We start from the raw sequence: 16,232 nt of genomic DNA on the forward strand, positions 1-16,232 counted from the left end.
AAGCTATAAACCGGACTAAACCGGAGACATTGAAACCCTAAGTAAAAAAAACGGCGCTGCAGAAGCCACCGCCACATCCGCCGTCGAGAAACGAGTTGCCGGAAAGACCTGAAACTAGAATCTAGAGAGAGCCACCAACCTTGCAAAGAAAGCAGGAGAGAAGAGCAGACACTTAGAATATGAATAAGAACCGTTCGGAAGCAACACCAAACACCGCCAGAAGCAGATGTCGAGGAAGCTTCATCGCCAAAAGACAGCCGCCTCCGGAGAACTCCTTTCACGAACCCATCTGCGTCCTCCAAACAGATAGTCTTACTAGTGAGATCTCGGAGATTAAAGCTTTGAAACACTATCCACCGCATCAAACGCAGCCTCCTGCTACAACAGCCAAAGAGAGCTGCCGGGAACACCCTGAAAAGACCAGAAGGAGAGCAAAGCCGAGAGAGGATGGAGCAGATCCTGAGAAAGCATCACCCGATCTTGTCCTCATCAGATCTGGGATCTGTACAGGCACCACCGCCGCCGACCCACAGCAGAGCTATCACTGCATCTCTCAGAAAACACAGATCCGCCACCAACTTGGGAGGAAGAGCACAAAACCGCCGCTGAAGCACAAACCAGAAAAAAAAAATAGAAAAACAAGAAAAGATGGGGCCTTCTACGGGGAAAAACAAGTCACCCGGAGAGGGAAGGATATTGCCGGAGAAGAGAACTCTAGAGAAAAAGGGAGAGTAAAAAGACGCCGCTCAAAGGCCGTCGCCATTTACCAGCTTCTTGTTTTGACTATATAAAAGTATATAAGAGAGACGATTACATTCAAAACTATCTTATAGGTCTAATATTTCATTATTTCCTCAAGACAATGGACCTAAATATTATTTATAAAATGCAAAAAGTAATCCAAAGATATATAAACAAGTAAGCATCTTTACTCGCAGGGGCGGATGTCGTAAACGTCTAACGGGGACGGGATCACGTACCCCTATTATTTTTTATTTTGTTTAAATAATTTAGGTAAATTTAATTAAATTAATTTTGATTTAGTGTTAAAAGGAAAAAGTTACCCTCAACTAAATTTTTTTTTCTCTATTTATAAATTTATGTTCCCAACTCATTGTTTTTCTAGATCCGTCACTACTTACTCACTCGTACATTAAAAAAAAGCATATCTCAAGTCATAAGATACCTCTCAATAATATACGAGAAAGCGACTTTATATACCTAGTACAATGTACACATGTTGCAAACAATTTACTCTTTAGTTATTTATTTACTAGGTATCTGTTCGCGGCGCATGGACACAATCAGCATACAAATCTTATTATAATTTGATTTTAGATATTTTTGTAATATAATCATCACATTTTTGAGACTAAAGTATTGTATAAACATAAATCATAAAAATATTAAATATCCATTACTATTATTTTAAATCGATTAATATCAATCGTATATTAGATTATATAAAATCGTATGTACTTATTAAGTAATATTATAATAAACGACTACCAAATATAATTAGTAATAATAATAAAGAATAATTAAATTGTAGATGAAAATATAATAAAAAGAAATATCAAAATAAATAATAAGATCCAACACACAAGTTTTAAGTTATATAAATACTTATACAAAGAAATTAAGAGAACACTATTCCATTAATTATTGTTATATATATCTGGTTTAGGAGTGTCTTTTTATCCTTGTTCCGACTTGTGTCTAAAATGTGCTCCACCTCTCCTGAATCCTGGAAGTGTAAGAGACATATATATATTGTAAGGTTGTTGTATATACAAAATTCTTCAATTATCATTTTCAGATTACTTATTTTCTCTTAAAATCAGGGCATCATCAGTGTTAAGATCAAAGAGAAGACAGAAAAAACCAATTGCTTCATGTGAATGGATAGTTATTTCATCTACACGCATAAAATGATTAATAGGAAATATACATGCAATATAAAACATATATGAGACTAAATGAAAATAAGAATGACATATGCTTGATTATCCATATCTTCTTTTTTATTTACATTCCAATCGGTTAAAACAGAAATCGCAAAATGACCAGTGAATCCTTTGGTTCTTTCTTTGATATCAGCGGCAAATTCTCCGTATGTGATACATTTCAACTTCACATCCCTTTGATTTAAACAATTTAAGTTACAAACTTTGTTACCAAGACATAGTGATCATGAGAAAAAATATAACTTACTCGAGATCTGTGATGATGAAAGTTATTTCCTGAACAATCTCTCCATCAGGGTTATTCTCTGTTTCAATGTTGCTAACATTTTCCATCACACCAATGAGATCTACAAATCAATTATGAGAGAAAATTTTATCATAAATGAACTTCATATATTTTTTTTTCTATATATGTACAAATTTATAGATGAAAACACTAAAACGAATATTATAAGTTAATCTTACCAACATGATACAAGTGAGCGTAAGGAACTCTGTATATCTCACTAAAAGGGACAAATTTCATAAAGGGATCCATTGTCAATGGTCGTAGGCTTGAGACTTCCGTCTCAGTAGTGAGAACGATCTGATAATTATGTCTCGTTGTCCTTCCATCATTTTTCCATTCAGATGGTATCAAGCCGAATTTAGACAATTCAAACCACAGTCTTTCAATCCCAACACGGTAAAAATATGGAAAGGCGAGGTTACCACATGAAGCATTAATTCTGCAACCCTATATACAATGAATTTTGAAAAGAGATCAAACAAACAATAAACATAGACAAAACAGTTATATATTCATATTAGATAATACTTACATTTTCGTCAACTAAAATGAAATTCATCCCTGGTAAGCCTTGCCGATCAGGTTTATTCCATCTTATCAAAACTTTGACACGTATTTTCTAATCTCGTCTCGATGCATGTAACTCATCAACAAAATTATATGTAGCCATGGGGATAATGTTTTGAAAAAGTCAAAGAAACGGTTGGGGAGAAGGATTAGTAATTTAAACCCAAATTGGAATAAATTATTATTTATTAATAATTGCAAAACAGACTTGTAAATACCAAAAAATGTGTCTAACAAAACTAATAATGCATCTGGATTATCAATTTTGAATCCTTATACTTGGTCCAATCCATTAGAACCATCTGTATCCAACCCATCTAATCTCTCCCTAATCCTGAAATTTTAATAACAAAAAACAGATATACATAAAGTTGGCAAATTACTGTTACGCAATTTAGACAGATCTAAATATTGTTTTTTTTCTTTATTAATCAATTTAGACAACACAGATAAACATACTTACCTATTGCGCAAGGTTAAAATTTCAGCAATCGGTGAATCAGTGATAAAACAGGAACAACCATCATCATCATGATCCTTGATAGACACATATATTAGAATTTTGTTACATTATATACTACGATTTTATAAATAACATATTGATATATCATCAGAAAACAAACATACCCCCGTCAATTGCTACACATCAATCGGTTAACACACATATAGCAAAGGGACCTTCATATTCTCTACACTTATCTCTTATTTCAGTTGCCAACTCACCGTGTGCAACACACTCAAGCATAAATTTCTTATATTTTGACAAACAATGTAGTTAAGAATTAGTTAGTTAGACTTCAAACATATAATTTTAAATATACTTACTCGTCATCTATTATCTTAAATCGAATTGATGATGAAGTCGTTCCATCATCTCACAGCGTCTCTAAGATGCATAAAGGTTTAAATTTCAGCAATCGGTGAATCAGTGATAAAACGGGACACACCATCATCATCATGATCCTTGATAGACACATTCTCTAATATATATATATATATATATATATATATATATATATTAAGAATATTGTTACATTATATAATACGATTTTATAAATAACATATTGATATATTATCAGAAAACATACCCCCGTCAATCGCTACACACCAATCGGTTAACACACATATAGCAAAGGGATCTTCGTATTCTCTACACTTATCTCTTATTTCAGTTGCCAACTCACCGTGTGCAACACACTCAAGTATAAATTTCCTATATTTTGACAAACAATGTAGTTAAGAATTAGTTAGTTAGACTTCCAACATATAGTTTGAGATATACTTACTCGTCATCTATTATCTTAAATCGAATTGATGATAAAATCGTTCCATCCTGATCACAGCGTCTCCAAGATGCATAAAAGCTTTTAGCCATCTCACCGGATAATTCACAACTCAAATTAACACTACTAAATTAAAACACAGCACACATAATCAGCTAGACATAACAAATAAAACGATAATATACAATTTAAAAACACTTAGCAGACAATACTGTTTATCCCTCAGACAGAATGTTACAGTTGAATATGCACCCTATTTTTCGGAATCATATACATCCTTACATGGACTGCCATAGGAAGGAACATGATGCTCTCCAGAGAGTAAACCACACCACGTGCAGATCGACTTACATTTAAGACCCGATCTATCAATTCTTCATAAACAATAAAAACTAAACCATATTAACATCAGCAACATAATAATAACAAAATTCAATATCTAAACCGAAAATAAACACACCAACTAAAAAGTCATCATCATGGGCACGATCCAATATCCTTTGAAAATCAACGAAGTCAAAATAAACGTTTTCACTCCACGTGAAGTCTTGTCAATGATAGTTGATGGTAGGAACAATATTTTGTATCTATGAAAAATCAGTCTACAACTATCCTCACACTCGATAACAGAAAAACGACTGATAATAATCCAACTACCAACATCTATGCGAGACGCTGCGACATCGATCTCACCATCTCTAACAGTGACCTGAATTTTAACACCCTGTGAATAAAACAGTTAATTAGAAATCAACACAATTTTATAATATTTTTTCTCATAATATAATAAATACCTGTTCATCCAATAATATGAGCTACAGGGAAGAACATTTCAAAATTAGCATATGCACCCACGTCTGTAAAACCTTAACAAAGATAGTACAACCATCTTTGGAAGGTCTCCAACGGGACACACACCCTCCAAAACACATTGAACCAAGAGAAACTGTATAAGTACACACCGAATTCTGGTGTCCCGATATACTAATATTCTTTTCGATGAGTATATTATTCGGTTTGACGTTTTGGTGATCCTCACTATCATCGTCACTCTCAGTCTCATCATCACAACATAACATCTTCATCATCATCCTCATCATCATCAGTCAAATCAGCATCGTCATCATCTTCATCTTCATCATCACCACTATCACCTTCCGAGTTATCACTTGAACCATCAGATCCTTCATAAGACTCACCGTCGTCAGTAAAATCATCTTCAGAATCGTATTCATCTGTTTGGTCCATATCATTGGTATCATCGTGCGACTCGGCATCAGACCCCATGTAATCCTCAAAACCATAATCATCATCAGTACCATGGCCAGATAGCACCTCGGTATCATCAGACTCATTATCTTCTGCATAGATAAACATATGAAAAAACAACGTAGTTAGAATTTAAAAATAAATATTAAAAAAGGGAAAAAATGGTACTCAAAGCAAAAAATGAACCATTGAAACCATTAGATTCTTTATTTATAATCCAAGCCTTCCTCGCAAAATCCCAAAGAAAGGTCTTGTGAGCATGATCGCTCGAATTAACATGATCAGAACCTAAATGCACAAAACGAACATCAGAACAAACATAAACACATATAAAAAATTTAATATACATCATTAACAAAATTATATTACAGGAAGAGCAGAAATACCTCATTTGATCAAAAACTTCTAATCAAGAATAAATATATAATACGCAGAATCAAGATCTATATAAAAAATGAATACGTTCGTAGATTAATATATAGTAAAGATACGAAATTGTAAGATTAAGATACAGCACTACGAAAGGTACAAAATTGTAAGATTAATATACAGTACTACGAACCTTCGATTACAGGATTATATGTCCGCAAGGTCCACTCGTCGATAGCAAGATCCATAAGTAACTTGCATGGATAACCTAAAAATACAAAATAATTACTAATAAGTATTATAACTTGCAAGAATAACCTAAAAAGGCACAACAACCTTTTTTGTGATATCGACGAAAACGTATGGAGTTACGTAACGATAATCTGATATCTCTTTTTGATCCATATCCTGGCGATATGAATTCAACACAAATCTTAACTCGCGAGCATAAGTCTGGTTATCAAAACCTATGGACGAAAAAAATTTTAGAATCATTAAAAACGTAGAGAGCATATATATTATTATTAATTTGAGGAGAGCTAGATATATACCCCAAGCAGTAGACGAAACTTCCCAAGTAATCATGACTTTTGATGGATGATCAAAGCTGTACTTAGACGAATACATGGTTAGGTTTGCATGCAAATAGACAAACATGATGAATCTTTTCTAAAGAGATCCAAAAAGTTAATGCTATTATAAAAACCCTAGCAAAATAAACACGGAACTCTAACAGAGAAACTAAACTGTAAATTATGAGACGATTGTTTTAAAACACTCATATTTATATGTGTAAACCATAAACCACCTAGGGTTTATTTTTTTATGAAAAATACTAAAAGGTAATTCTTGTTCTATATATGATATTATCTTCCCATGAATTTTATAGTTATTAACTATAAAAGTGTAAAGATTCCATTCTAGATAATAACAAAGGAAATTATGACATATTTCCGTTTGCAAAATATTTAAAACACTCATATTTATACGTGTAAACAACCTAGGGTTTATTTTTTTATGAAAAATACTAGGTAATTCTTGTTCTATATACGATATTATCTTCCCATGAATTTTATAGTTATTAACTATAAAAAAATGTAAAAATTCCATTCTAGATAATAACAAAGGAAATTATGACATATTTTCCTTTGCAAAATATTTAGCAAATAAAAATTATTTCCAAACTTTGAATTGTAACAAAAATCTAAAAATTTTTAAAAATCTAACTCCATGACTCGAACCCGTGAGCTTTCGCTGAACGGACAAAGAACCTAACCAACACAGCTACCATATCATTCAGTGTAAACGATATATTGGAAGGCATGTATAATGTTTATGTATTTCCACGTAGAGTAACCAATCGCCAAAACCTATAACAAAACGTAAAAAAAATAGTAAATAAATATAAGTGGAGGCAGAAAATATTTATTTATATAGAAAACGATTCCGGGTTTATGTGTTTCCTTATTTTTTGTTAACCAATCAGCAGTTAAATATATATTTTTATTGTCGACAAAAAAATGGTATTATGCCATATATTTTCTGTGGACCTTACTTTATATTTTGTTGTGTATTAATTACGAAATATTTCCTTTTTTTATCAGATTTTCTTTTTAATTGCAGAATAATCAACTGACCAATCAGAATAGAGTATTTTCATTAATGGCATAAGTGTAATTTAACATCTTCTACCAAAACGACAGAAAAAATAATAATAATTAATTTATATTAACCAATCAAAATATAACATCAATTGACCAATCAGAACATAAAGATTTCATTAATCAAAACGACAAGATGTGCATTGAACCACAGTTCAAATCACTTCGCAAATACCATAATAGATAGAGACACTTGACTATATCCTACAATATATAAAATCCATTCGTTTATCAAAACATGGATGGATTGGTTATTAAAGGAAAACCCAAAGAGTCGGTGAAAAAAAAAGGAGAACTAGATTTTAGGATATTACCATATCTTTGTATATATATCTTGTTATTGTAGATATTTTCTTATAGGGTTCCTTTGTAACTATATAAATACTCTTGAATTCTTTTCATTCAATAATAAGCAAAAAAAACCTTTCTCCATACTCGAGTGGTGCAATGGAGATTTCTATAACGAAGGTGAATGGAAAGAGCATAAACCTAGAGCTTGATGATAGCTCCGACACTATCAACCTCAAGATCCATGGACTTACCTGTAAATTGGTTCTTCGTCTAGGTCCAAAACTGGATTCGGATTCGGATTCGGAACCAGGGCCAACCATGAGGATATTTGTGTCGACTCTTGGGGGGAAAACATTCGACCTAAATGTTGAGGAGACCGACAATACTGAAATCGTCAAGAACAAGATCCGTGGTCTTGATGGCCCACCAGTGGACCAGCAGATACTGATCTTTAAAGGCATCAAGCTCCTAAGCAGACGCACCCTAGCCAGCTACGGTATCAAGTCGGGTTCGGACCTTTTGATGATGTCGCAGCTGTGCGGTTGCTAAAATTTAACATTCTGTTTTCCAAAGTTTTTCGTTTTTTCATATGACTAAATAATAATATGTTGCATGTGATAGATATGTCACGTGCATCGTGTTATGGATCGGTATATAAAACCGCTATGTCAATCTTGCTTAATATTCCAATTATCACCAGTTAATATATTTGGTCTGAGCTGATGATAAGTCGGTAAACTTTTCCTGGTAAGTTTTTTTTTGGTGCAACTTTCGAGATAGTTGCTAATTTTCAAATTTTAGCATAGAAAAGTAGACATAGCTATAATTACTTCACTCTTATTTTGCATAGAACTGATGTTTGGGACCTTTGGGTCATATGTAGAAGTTAAACCGAGAACTGCTCTGTTCGTTTCTGTATCTGGATGCTGCATCTAGTTGCAAATGTCCAAATGTTGTTCGTTTTTTTCACAAAAAAAATTGCGTTCAGATCAACATCTGAATGTAAATTGATTAGCATCTCAAAAATCTAGATATTCTAGATTATATAAAAGACATTAATGTCCTTACTAAAATAAAAATCTCGATTTCTACAAACATCACAAAATTTCGATTTCCACAAACATCACAAAATTTTGATTTTCCACTAAAACAAAAAATCTCGATTTTTCGCAGAAAAACGAAAAAATTTTGATTTTCCGCCAAAACGTTAATTCTTGGTTTCTCGCCAAAAACAAAAACTCTCTGTTTCCAGCCAAAAACAAAAAATATCGGTTTTTTGCCAAAAACGCAAAATCTCGATTTTCTGCCAAAAACGAAAAACTCTCGATTTCTCGCCGAAAACGCAAAATCTCGATTTCCCGCTAAAAATACAAAATCTCGATTTCCCATGAAAAACGAAAAATCTAGGTTTCTCGCCAAAAACGCAAAACCTTGATTTCCCGCCAAAAACAAAAACTCTCGATTTCTCGCCAAAAACGAAAAATCTTGGTTTCCCGCCAAAAACAAAAAATTTCTGTTTTTCGCCAAAAACACAAAATCTCGATTTGTCGCCGAAAACGCAGAATCTCGATTTCTCGCCAAAAACGCAAAATCTCGATTTTCCGCCAAAAACGAAAAATTCTCGGTTTCCCTCTGAAAACGCAAAATCTTGGTTTCCCGCCAAAAACACAAAATCTCGATTTCCCACCAAAAAAAAATCTAGGTTTCTCGCCAAAAACACAAAATCTCGATTTTCCGCCAAAAACGAAAACTCTCGGTTTCTCACCAAAAACGCAAAATCTTGATTTCTCGCCAAAAACGAAAAATCTCAGTTTCTCGCTGAAAACGAAAACTCTCGGTTTCTTGCCGAAAACGCAAAATCTTGATTTCCCGCCAAAAACACAATATCTTGATTTTCCATCAAAAACTCAAAATTCTAGTAAAAAATTTTCTCGTCAAATATACAAATCATGTTTTCCCACAAAAAATGCAAAAAAAAAAATTCATGTATTTTTTAAACTTAATTTGATAAAAATATTATTTATTAAAAAATAATAATTCAAAAGTATGTCTTTTTTAGTCATTTAATATATTTTGCATCCAACTATTTTTTTAAATTTACAAACAAACAATTTAGTATCTACACATAACATCTTGATGCAAAACCTAGTTTCCAAAACAAATAATATCTAGATGTTGTATCTAGATGCTGATCTATGTAAAATCTAGATGCATCATCTAGATAAAAAACCGAACAGGGCCTAAGTGGTGAGAGCATGTACATCAGTGAACCCCTAAGAGAGGGGTTCACCAGAATATAATAATATTTTTTTTTTTAGTTTTTCTTTTTTATTTAATTCGAAAATTATAATTTTTGACCAATCAGAATGCTCCATTTCAGAATGATACCGTCTCTTCATGTTCGTCGGTATAATACTGTCTCTTCAAGATTAAGCTATTTTATCTCAAAAATTGTGCCATGAACCCCTATTAATTCTCTGATATCTTATTATCGGTACACAAATCCAATGTATGTTGGGTTCATTTCGTACATCAAAAGAATAAGATATATTTTCTTGGCCATTATCACAACACATAGGGAGTTTCTTTCCATAATCCCTGACTATATCAAAATTAACTAAGCACCTCGCCCAAATTCACAGTTAATGTCCTTTGTCGCCAAAATTCAAAAATAAAATATGTATAAAAAATCATCTTTGATAATAGCATTTTATCTAATTGCACCTGTGTGGTTTATTCTTGACAGCGTCAAAGATTTTTCTTCTCTTTGTTAAGATCATGAACTAGATAAAAGTTCCAAAAAAAAAAGAACTAGAAAAAAGAATTCAGCTTGTATGTTCACGAAATCTATAGACAATATATTAAACCATAAGCGAAACCCTTATATCTAATTTCCATATCCCTAGCCACCATATAATCCCAGTTTAGAAGTTCAAATAATACACTTTGCTGCAGGACAACAAATTCTAATATAATTCAGCCTGTATGGGCTTTTCTTAGTATTTTAAGATATTTGTATATGCATCATATCGAAAACCAAAGACACAAGTCAAAAAATAGAGGAATACAAGAAGAACATTAAAGACATTTGAGAGAGACGAAGAGGCAGTCAAAGGAAGATAATGGTTCCACACTAACACTTTGTAACTATATAAATACTTTTGAATTCTCTTCACTCAATAATAAGAAAAACCCTTTCTCCATACTCGAGTGGTGCAATGGAGATTTCTATAACAAAGGTGAATGGAAAGAGCATAAACCTAGAGGTTGATGATAGCTCCGACACCATCCACCTCAAGATCCATGGACCTACCCGTAAATTGGTTCTTCGTCTAGGTCCAGAACCGGATATGGATTTGGATTCAGAGCCAGTCATGAGGATTTCTGTATCGACTCTTGGAGGGAAAACATTAAACCTAGAGGTTAAGGAGACCGACACTACTAAAATCGTCAAGAACAAGATCCGTGGTCTTGGGGGCCCATCAGTGAACCAGCAGGTACTGATCTTTGAAGGCATCACGCTCCTAAGCGGACGCACCCTAGCCAGCTACGGTATCAAGACGGGTTCGGAACTTTTGATGATGTCGCAGCAATGCGGTTGCTAAAATTTAACTTTCTGTTTTCCAAAGTTTTTTTGTTTTTTATCATATGACTAAATAATAATACGTTGCATGTGATAGATATGTCACGTGCATATATCGCGTTATGGATCGGTATATAAAACCGTTATGTCACTCTTGCTTATATTCCAATTATCGCAAGTTAATATATATGGTCTGAGCTGATGATAAATGCTTTTTTTTGGTGCAACTTTCGAGATAGTTGCTAATTTTTAAATTTTAGTGGTGGTATCTTATTATTGGTGTTACATAAATCCAATGAATGTTGATTTCACTTCCTACATCAAAAAATAAGATATATTTTCTTGGCCATTATCACAACACATAGTTTCTTTACTTAGTCCTCGAGATTCGAAAAGAAATAAGTATAAAGAAATCATAGTCCGTGGCATCTTTGATAATAGGATTTATCTCATTGCACTTGTGTGGTTTATTCTTGACAGCGTCAAAGATTTTCTTCTCTTTGTTAAGATATGATTATGAACTAGATAAAAGAATTCAGCTTGTGTGTTCACTAAATCCATAGACAATACATCAAACCATAAACGAAACCCTTAATTTTAACCACCATATAATTAATCCCAGTTTAGAAGTTCAAAGAATACACTTTGCAGGACAACAAATTCTAATATTAAACGAATGTGGTTTGAGGAATAAGACATATAAGTAAGAATCGAACGAAACAGGGTAACATCAGAACTACACAACACCAAAATGAAAAACAAAACTTAAGTTAATGTAGGAATTGTCTTCTTCAAGTTGTAATGCGTTCTTAGACCGAAACTTTCCGTTTATCTGAGCTGCTTCTTTTCACTACTCGACCACCAGAGCTTTTTTCGGTTCCACCGCTTGAACCAGAGGATGGTGTCCGAGGAACAACTCGCTGTATGATTCTAATAGGAGTCCCGCCTAAATCAAAGTCGTCTTTCAACGATTTAGTCAAGAACCTTATGTCGCTATCCAGTAACTGCGTTCTGCCGCTGACAAATGCCACGAAAGTTGGAGGTCGAGCTTTCACCTGAGTGAAAAACTTGATCTTTGACTGCGAAGCCGAGTCTTTCCAAGAGTGCCGGCTCATAACCTTAACTCAACACACATAACAAATGCTTAGGCAAGTGAAGATGTTACATTTTTTTCTACATTTTATAGTTTAAATCTTTAAATACTACAGACCTTGCGCAACCAGCGATTGAGACGCCCTGTGGAAAGTCTTGAACACCATCTCTTGTACGTGTCAATGACTTGGTTCATTACTTGTAAACGTCCTCTTCCCTCTAATGCGGAGATAAACACAACCGGTATTCCCGTTATCTACAACAAAATCGTATGTCTCTCATCATTTGAAGAAACCATTTAATGACAAAAGAAGGAACAAGAATTAACAAAAGATACAACTAAGACAGATCCAGATTACCTGAGGAATAACTGTCTGAACTTCAATCGGGACAGCTTCTTTGATTTTCTTGTACATCTCAGCGTTTTGTTTCCCTCTTAAACAATCCATTTTGTTAACGATCACGACCAGACCACGTCCTTCTTCTACAGCGCGTCTAGCGATAACTACTTCTGAATGTGTCATACTGCGTTGACCTTTTATGATCTAGAGATTGCAAATACAAAACAATACGGTAAGCATCTATTGAGTTTCTTCCTCCCTTATTTTTCACAATTGTGCAAAAAAGTATGTGTGAATATGACAAACCTCTTCAGCATCGAGAACTAAAGCAATAACATGTGCTCGCATCAGACTCTTTCTTGATTGCATGATACTTAAAGATGCTGGTCCTTTGTCTCGTTCTGTTCTCTCCAACCACCCAGCAGTATCAACCTTAACAAAATAACCAAAGTGAATTAGTTTGAGAGCATGTCCCGCTTTTATCTGTTTATTAAGAGAGTGTAAGAGAATCAGAACTCTGTGCATACCAGATAAACAGTCCTACCCTGAAACTGGAACTGAACTCTCACAGCATCTCTAGTGAGACCAGCTTCTGGACCCACCAACACACGCTCTTCTTCCAATAATGCATTGAGCAATGTTGATTTCCCAACATTTGGCCTACCTACAATAGCTAACTGCAACGGCAACTTGGACTCGTCGGTTCCGTCAGAGAGATTCTCATCACTTGGAACATCATCTTGACTGCATCTATCTAATATATAAGACTGTGAGATTCCGTAAAGAGAGAAATTTTCAAAGCTTCTTGACACGGGTTTAAATGGGTTTTGATTACCGTTTAACGATTCGACCATGTAATCCTCGAGTAGAGGATGGAGAACTTCATAGAGTGCATTCATACCAAGTCCTGTCTCAGCTGATATCGCAGTAGGCTCACCAAACCCAAGCGCAAGGGCTTCTGAAGAAACTTCAGCAAGAGATTCACCAAGTGACTCCGATTTATTCATTACTACTATAGGCTTAATCTGTGGAGCATGCTTTCTCAGCCATTTACCAACTTCTAAATCCAATGGATGCAACCCCGCCCTATGAAAACACGAACACAACAAATGAGTTTCTGATAGTTGATTGCAACTTGAGATTTTAGATTCTCTTACCTGACGTCGATGATAAGAATCGCAAACTGAGTCCTTGCAAGCACATTAGCAGTCATTGTTGTGGTTCTACCAAGAATAGTACCCGAAGAAACTTCAGTCTCTATACCAGCAGAGTCCAAAACATTGAACCTCAAGTCACCTAATTTAGCAATCCCTTCTCTTATATCCCTTGTTACATGATCATCTGGAGTGTTGTAAACCAAAGCCTCTCTCCTCCGAATCAATCTGAACAACAACAGCAACAACAAAATTGAATGAATCCACAATCAATAACATATTCATCTCCAAAACTCACGAGGAAGAAACTCGTACCGGTTATACAATGCAGACTTTCCAACATTTGGCCGGCCAATGATCATCACGGTGGGTAGTAGCTTCGCATCAATTTTGGTGAAGTCAATTGGTTTCTTGTAAACAACACATGGCTTCTTATCCAAAGGTCCAACATTTGAAATGCTCTCACTAGAAACATCCTCGATGACTATGGTTTCTCCATCAGAAGCGAGATTCGAGTCCAACACTCCGTTGACAGAAACCGAGCAGAATCCACTCGTGGGTCGAGTGTGATTCAACTCCGGGATCAAGTTACCAGAAACCCGTCTAAAATTGGTTAACATACTTCCTGAGGAGAGAAAGAGAGAGAATGTAAAGAAGAAGAAACGACCGGAATCAATGCAATTTAGATTCGTATAAGGCAAAAAAACTCAAATTTTTACCTAAAGATGATCGATTGGGAGCAATGATCTGCCATTGGGAGTGAAATTGATTACATCTATAGTAGAACGCAATACCCAATTGATTCTTCCGAGCTGAGATTGCTCGAACCAGTGACTGAGACATCACAGCAGGCGATAAATTCCCAGGCTTAAAAGCTTCGTGTTTGATCCATTTCTTCAGGAGATGGGGTTTATGAAACTGATCTAAAGATTCATTCGATTTGAAAATCGAAAATGTTGAAAATCAAGTTGAAGCTAAAACCCTAAACCTGAGAAGGAGAAGAAGACGGCTAAGTAATTCCGGTTAAGTTTCGGTTTTGTAGAGTATCGTGATTTCAATTGGATCGGTTCGGTAGATTTAGTAAAAGGAGGATTAAATCCGGTTTTGACAGACTAACCAGCGTCGTTCTCAAGCATAATCATTCTCCGCTTACTTCGTTAGAAAGAGAGAGAAGAGAGAGAGATTAGAGAGAGAGAGAGAGAATAGAGAGAGAGAGAAAGAGAGAGAGAGAATGGGAGGTGTTTTATCAGCTGCGTTTGGTGGTGGAGAAGAAGTAGCTGCAGGGAGTGAATCGGAGTCAAGCCGCGTCATGAAATTTAGCTCTTCGGCTCGGTGGCAGCTTCATTTCAACGAGATCAAGGAATCGTCGAAACTGGTATGTGTTTTCGATTCGATCTGATTCAGTTTTGGTTTTGCAATCGATTGGGTTTTTCTTATGGAATAATCAACTGATTTGATTTTGAATTTTGGGAGAGAAAAGCTGGTGGTTGACTTCTCGGCTTCATGGTGTGGACCCTGTAGAATGATTGAGCCTGCGTTTATTGCCATGGCTTCAAAGTTCACTGATGTTGAGTTCGTCAAATTGGATGTCGATGAACTCCCAGTAAGTATTCTCAATTTATCTTCTTTTTCTGCATCTTTCATTTGCCTCTTCTCAAAGGTTTCAACTTTCTATTATAGATTGCTCTTTTTTCCCCTGAAACTGATTGTTTTTGATATCCAAGTTAGCGATTTGCAGATCACTCATCACTCTGATTGATCTATGTTTCATTGTTTTTCCTTTTCCTGAAATCTGAGTGTTTTTGATATCGAATATTCGTGAGTAGAAGTTAGATTTTGGTACAGATCACTAGAAAATTCAAGTATAAGATGGATTGGCTTGTGTTTCAACGTTTATGGGATTTTTGTTGAGAAACAAGTTATTAAACTTAGTGCATGACGATTGTTTTTCAGGATGTGGCTAAAGAATTTAACGTGACGGGAATGCCAACTTTTGTGTTGGTGAAAAATGGTAAAGAAGTCGAAAGGATCGTTGGAGCCAGAAAAGATGAGCTTGAGAAGAAAGTTAGCAAACACAGAGCATAGTGATCATTATTCATTTAACACCTTCTTCAAACAATACCTATATTGTGTAAAAACCCAATAATAAATGGTATGTTGTGTGGGGATGGCTTTGTTATTCCTATTGTTTCCTCTTTGCCTTCAAAGAGGTTATAAGACCTTTTGTGTGATAACTTTGTGATAAAATGGTATCTAAGTTTTCTATAGAACATATTAGTACGGTCTAAAATAATCATCTCCAGCCACTAGATTATATTTTGGATAGTTGTTGTGCTCTGTGAAACCGGTTTCAGGTGGATCGAGGC

At 34.7% G+C, this 16,232-nt stretch overlaps 4 protein-coding genes across 4 annotated transcripts; 3 read left to right on the plus strand and 1 right to left on the minus strand.

Moving 5' to 3' along the window:
- The first annotated feature begins 7,852 nt into the window (after positions 1-7,852).
- Positions 7,853-8,245, plus strand: LOC18022506 (polyubiquitin). Its single transcript, XM_006405512.1, has one exon. The coding sequence runs from the start codon at positions 7,853-7,855 to the stop codon at positions 8,243-8,245; it is 393 nt and encodes a 130-aa protein (XP_006405575.1).
- A 2,669-nt stretch (positions 8,246-10,914) lies between these two features.
- Positions 10,915-11,301, plus strand: LOC18022507 (polyubiquitin). The gene has a single exon (XM_006405513.1). It carries the CDS (start codon positions 10,915-10,917, stop codon positions 11,299-11,301), a length of 387 nt encoding a protein of 128 aa, XP_006405576.1.
- Positions 11,302-11,923: 622 nt separating this feature from the next.
- On the minus strand, positions 11,924-14,793 carry LOC18022508 (GTPase Der). The gene is made up of 9 exons (XM_006405514.2): positions 14,586-14,793; positions 14,182-14,491; positions 13,870-14,094; positions 13,548-13,798; positions 13,240-13,466; positions 13,019-13,144; positions 12,731-12,916; positions 12,490-12,627; positions 11,924-12,397 (listed from the first exon to the last, which is right to left on the minus strand). Exons 1-9 carry the CDS (start codon positions 14,707-14,709, stop codon positions 12,089-12,091), a joined length of 1,896 nt encoding a protein of 631 aa, XP_006405577.1. The 5' UTR covers positions 14,710-14,793; the 3' UTR covers positions 11,924-12,088.
- Positions 14,794-15,007: 214 nt separating this feature from the next.
- Positions 15,008-16,136, plus strand: LOC112088512 (thioredoxin H2). Its single transcript, XM_024158838.1, has 3 exons — positions 15,008-15,241; positions 15,347-15,469; positions 15,820-16,136. The coding sequence occupies exons 1-3, from the start codon at positions 15,098-15,100 to the stop codon at positions 15,949-15,951; spliced, it is 399 nt and encodes a 132-aa protein (XP_024014606.1). The 5' UTR covers positions 15,008-15,097; the 3' UTR covers positions 15,952-16,136.
- Positions 16,137-16,232: the final 96 nt, after the last annotated feature.

The sequence above is a fragment of the Eutrema salsugineum genome, unplaced genomic scaffold (assembly GCF_000478725.1).
Source record: "Eutrema salsugineum unplaced genomic scaffold, Eutsalg1_0 scaffold_14, whole genome shotgun sequence".
NCBI lineage: Eukaryota > Viridiplantae > Streptophyta > Magnoliopsida > Brassicales > Brassicaceae > Eutrema > Eutrema salsugineum.

Excerpts from the sequence above, each read along its gene's own strand:
- LOC112088512 (XM_024158838.1), top strand. The coding sequence starts at position 15,098 with ATGGGAGGTGTTTTATCAGCTGCGTTTGGTGGTGGAGAAGAAGTAGCT. Across the intron at positions 15,242-15,346 it reads TCAAGGAATCGTCGAAACTG|CTGGTGGTTGACTTCTCGGC; the intron begins GTATGTGTTTTC and ends GGGAGAGAAAAG. Across the intron at positions 15,470-15,819 it reads TGGATGTCGATGAACTCCCA|GATGTGGCTAAAGAATTTAA; the intron begins GTAAGTATTCTC and ends ATTGTTTTTCAG.
- LOC18022507 (XM_006405513.1), top strand. The coding sequence starts at position 10,915 with ATGGAGATTTCTATAACAAAGGTGAATGGAAAGAGCATAAACCTAGAG.
- LOC18022506 (XM_006405512.1), top strand. The coding sequence starts at position 7,853 with ATGGAGATTTCTATAACGAAGGTGAATGGAAAGAGCATAAACCTAGAG.
- LOC18022508 (XM_006405514.2), bottom strand. The coding sequence starts at position 14,709 with ATGTCTCAGTCACTGGTTCGAGCAATCTCAGCTCGGAAGAATCAATTG. Across the intron at positions 13,467-13,547 it reads CATGGTCGAATCGTTAAACG|ATAGATGCAGTCAAGATGAT; the intron begins GTAATCAAAACC and ends CTTATATATTAG. Across the intron at positions 12,628-12,730 it reads TTCAGACAGTTATTCCTCAG|ATAACGGGAATACCGGTTGT; the intron begins GTAATCTGGATC and ends ATTTTGTTGTAG.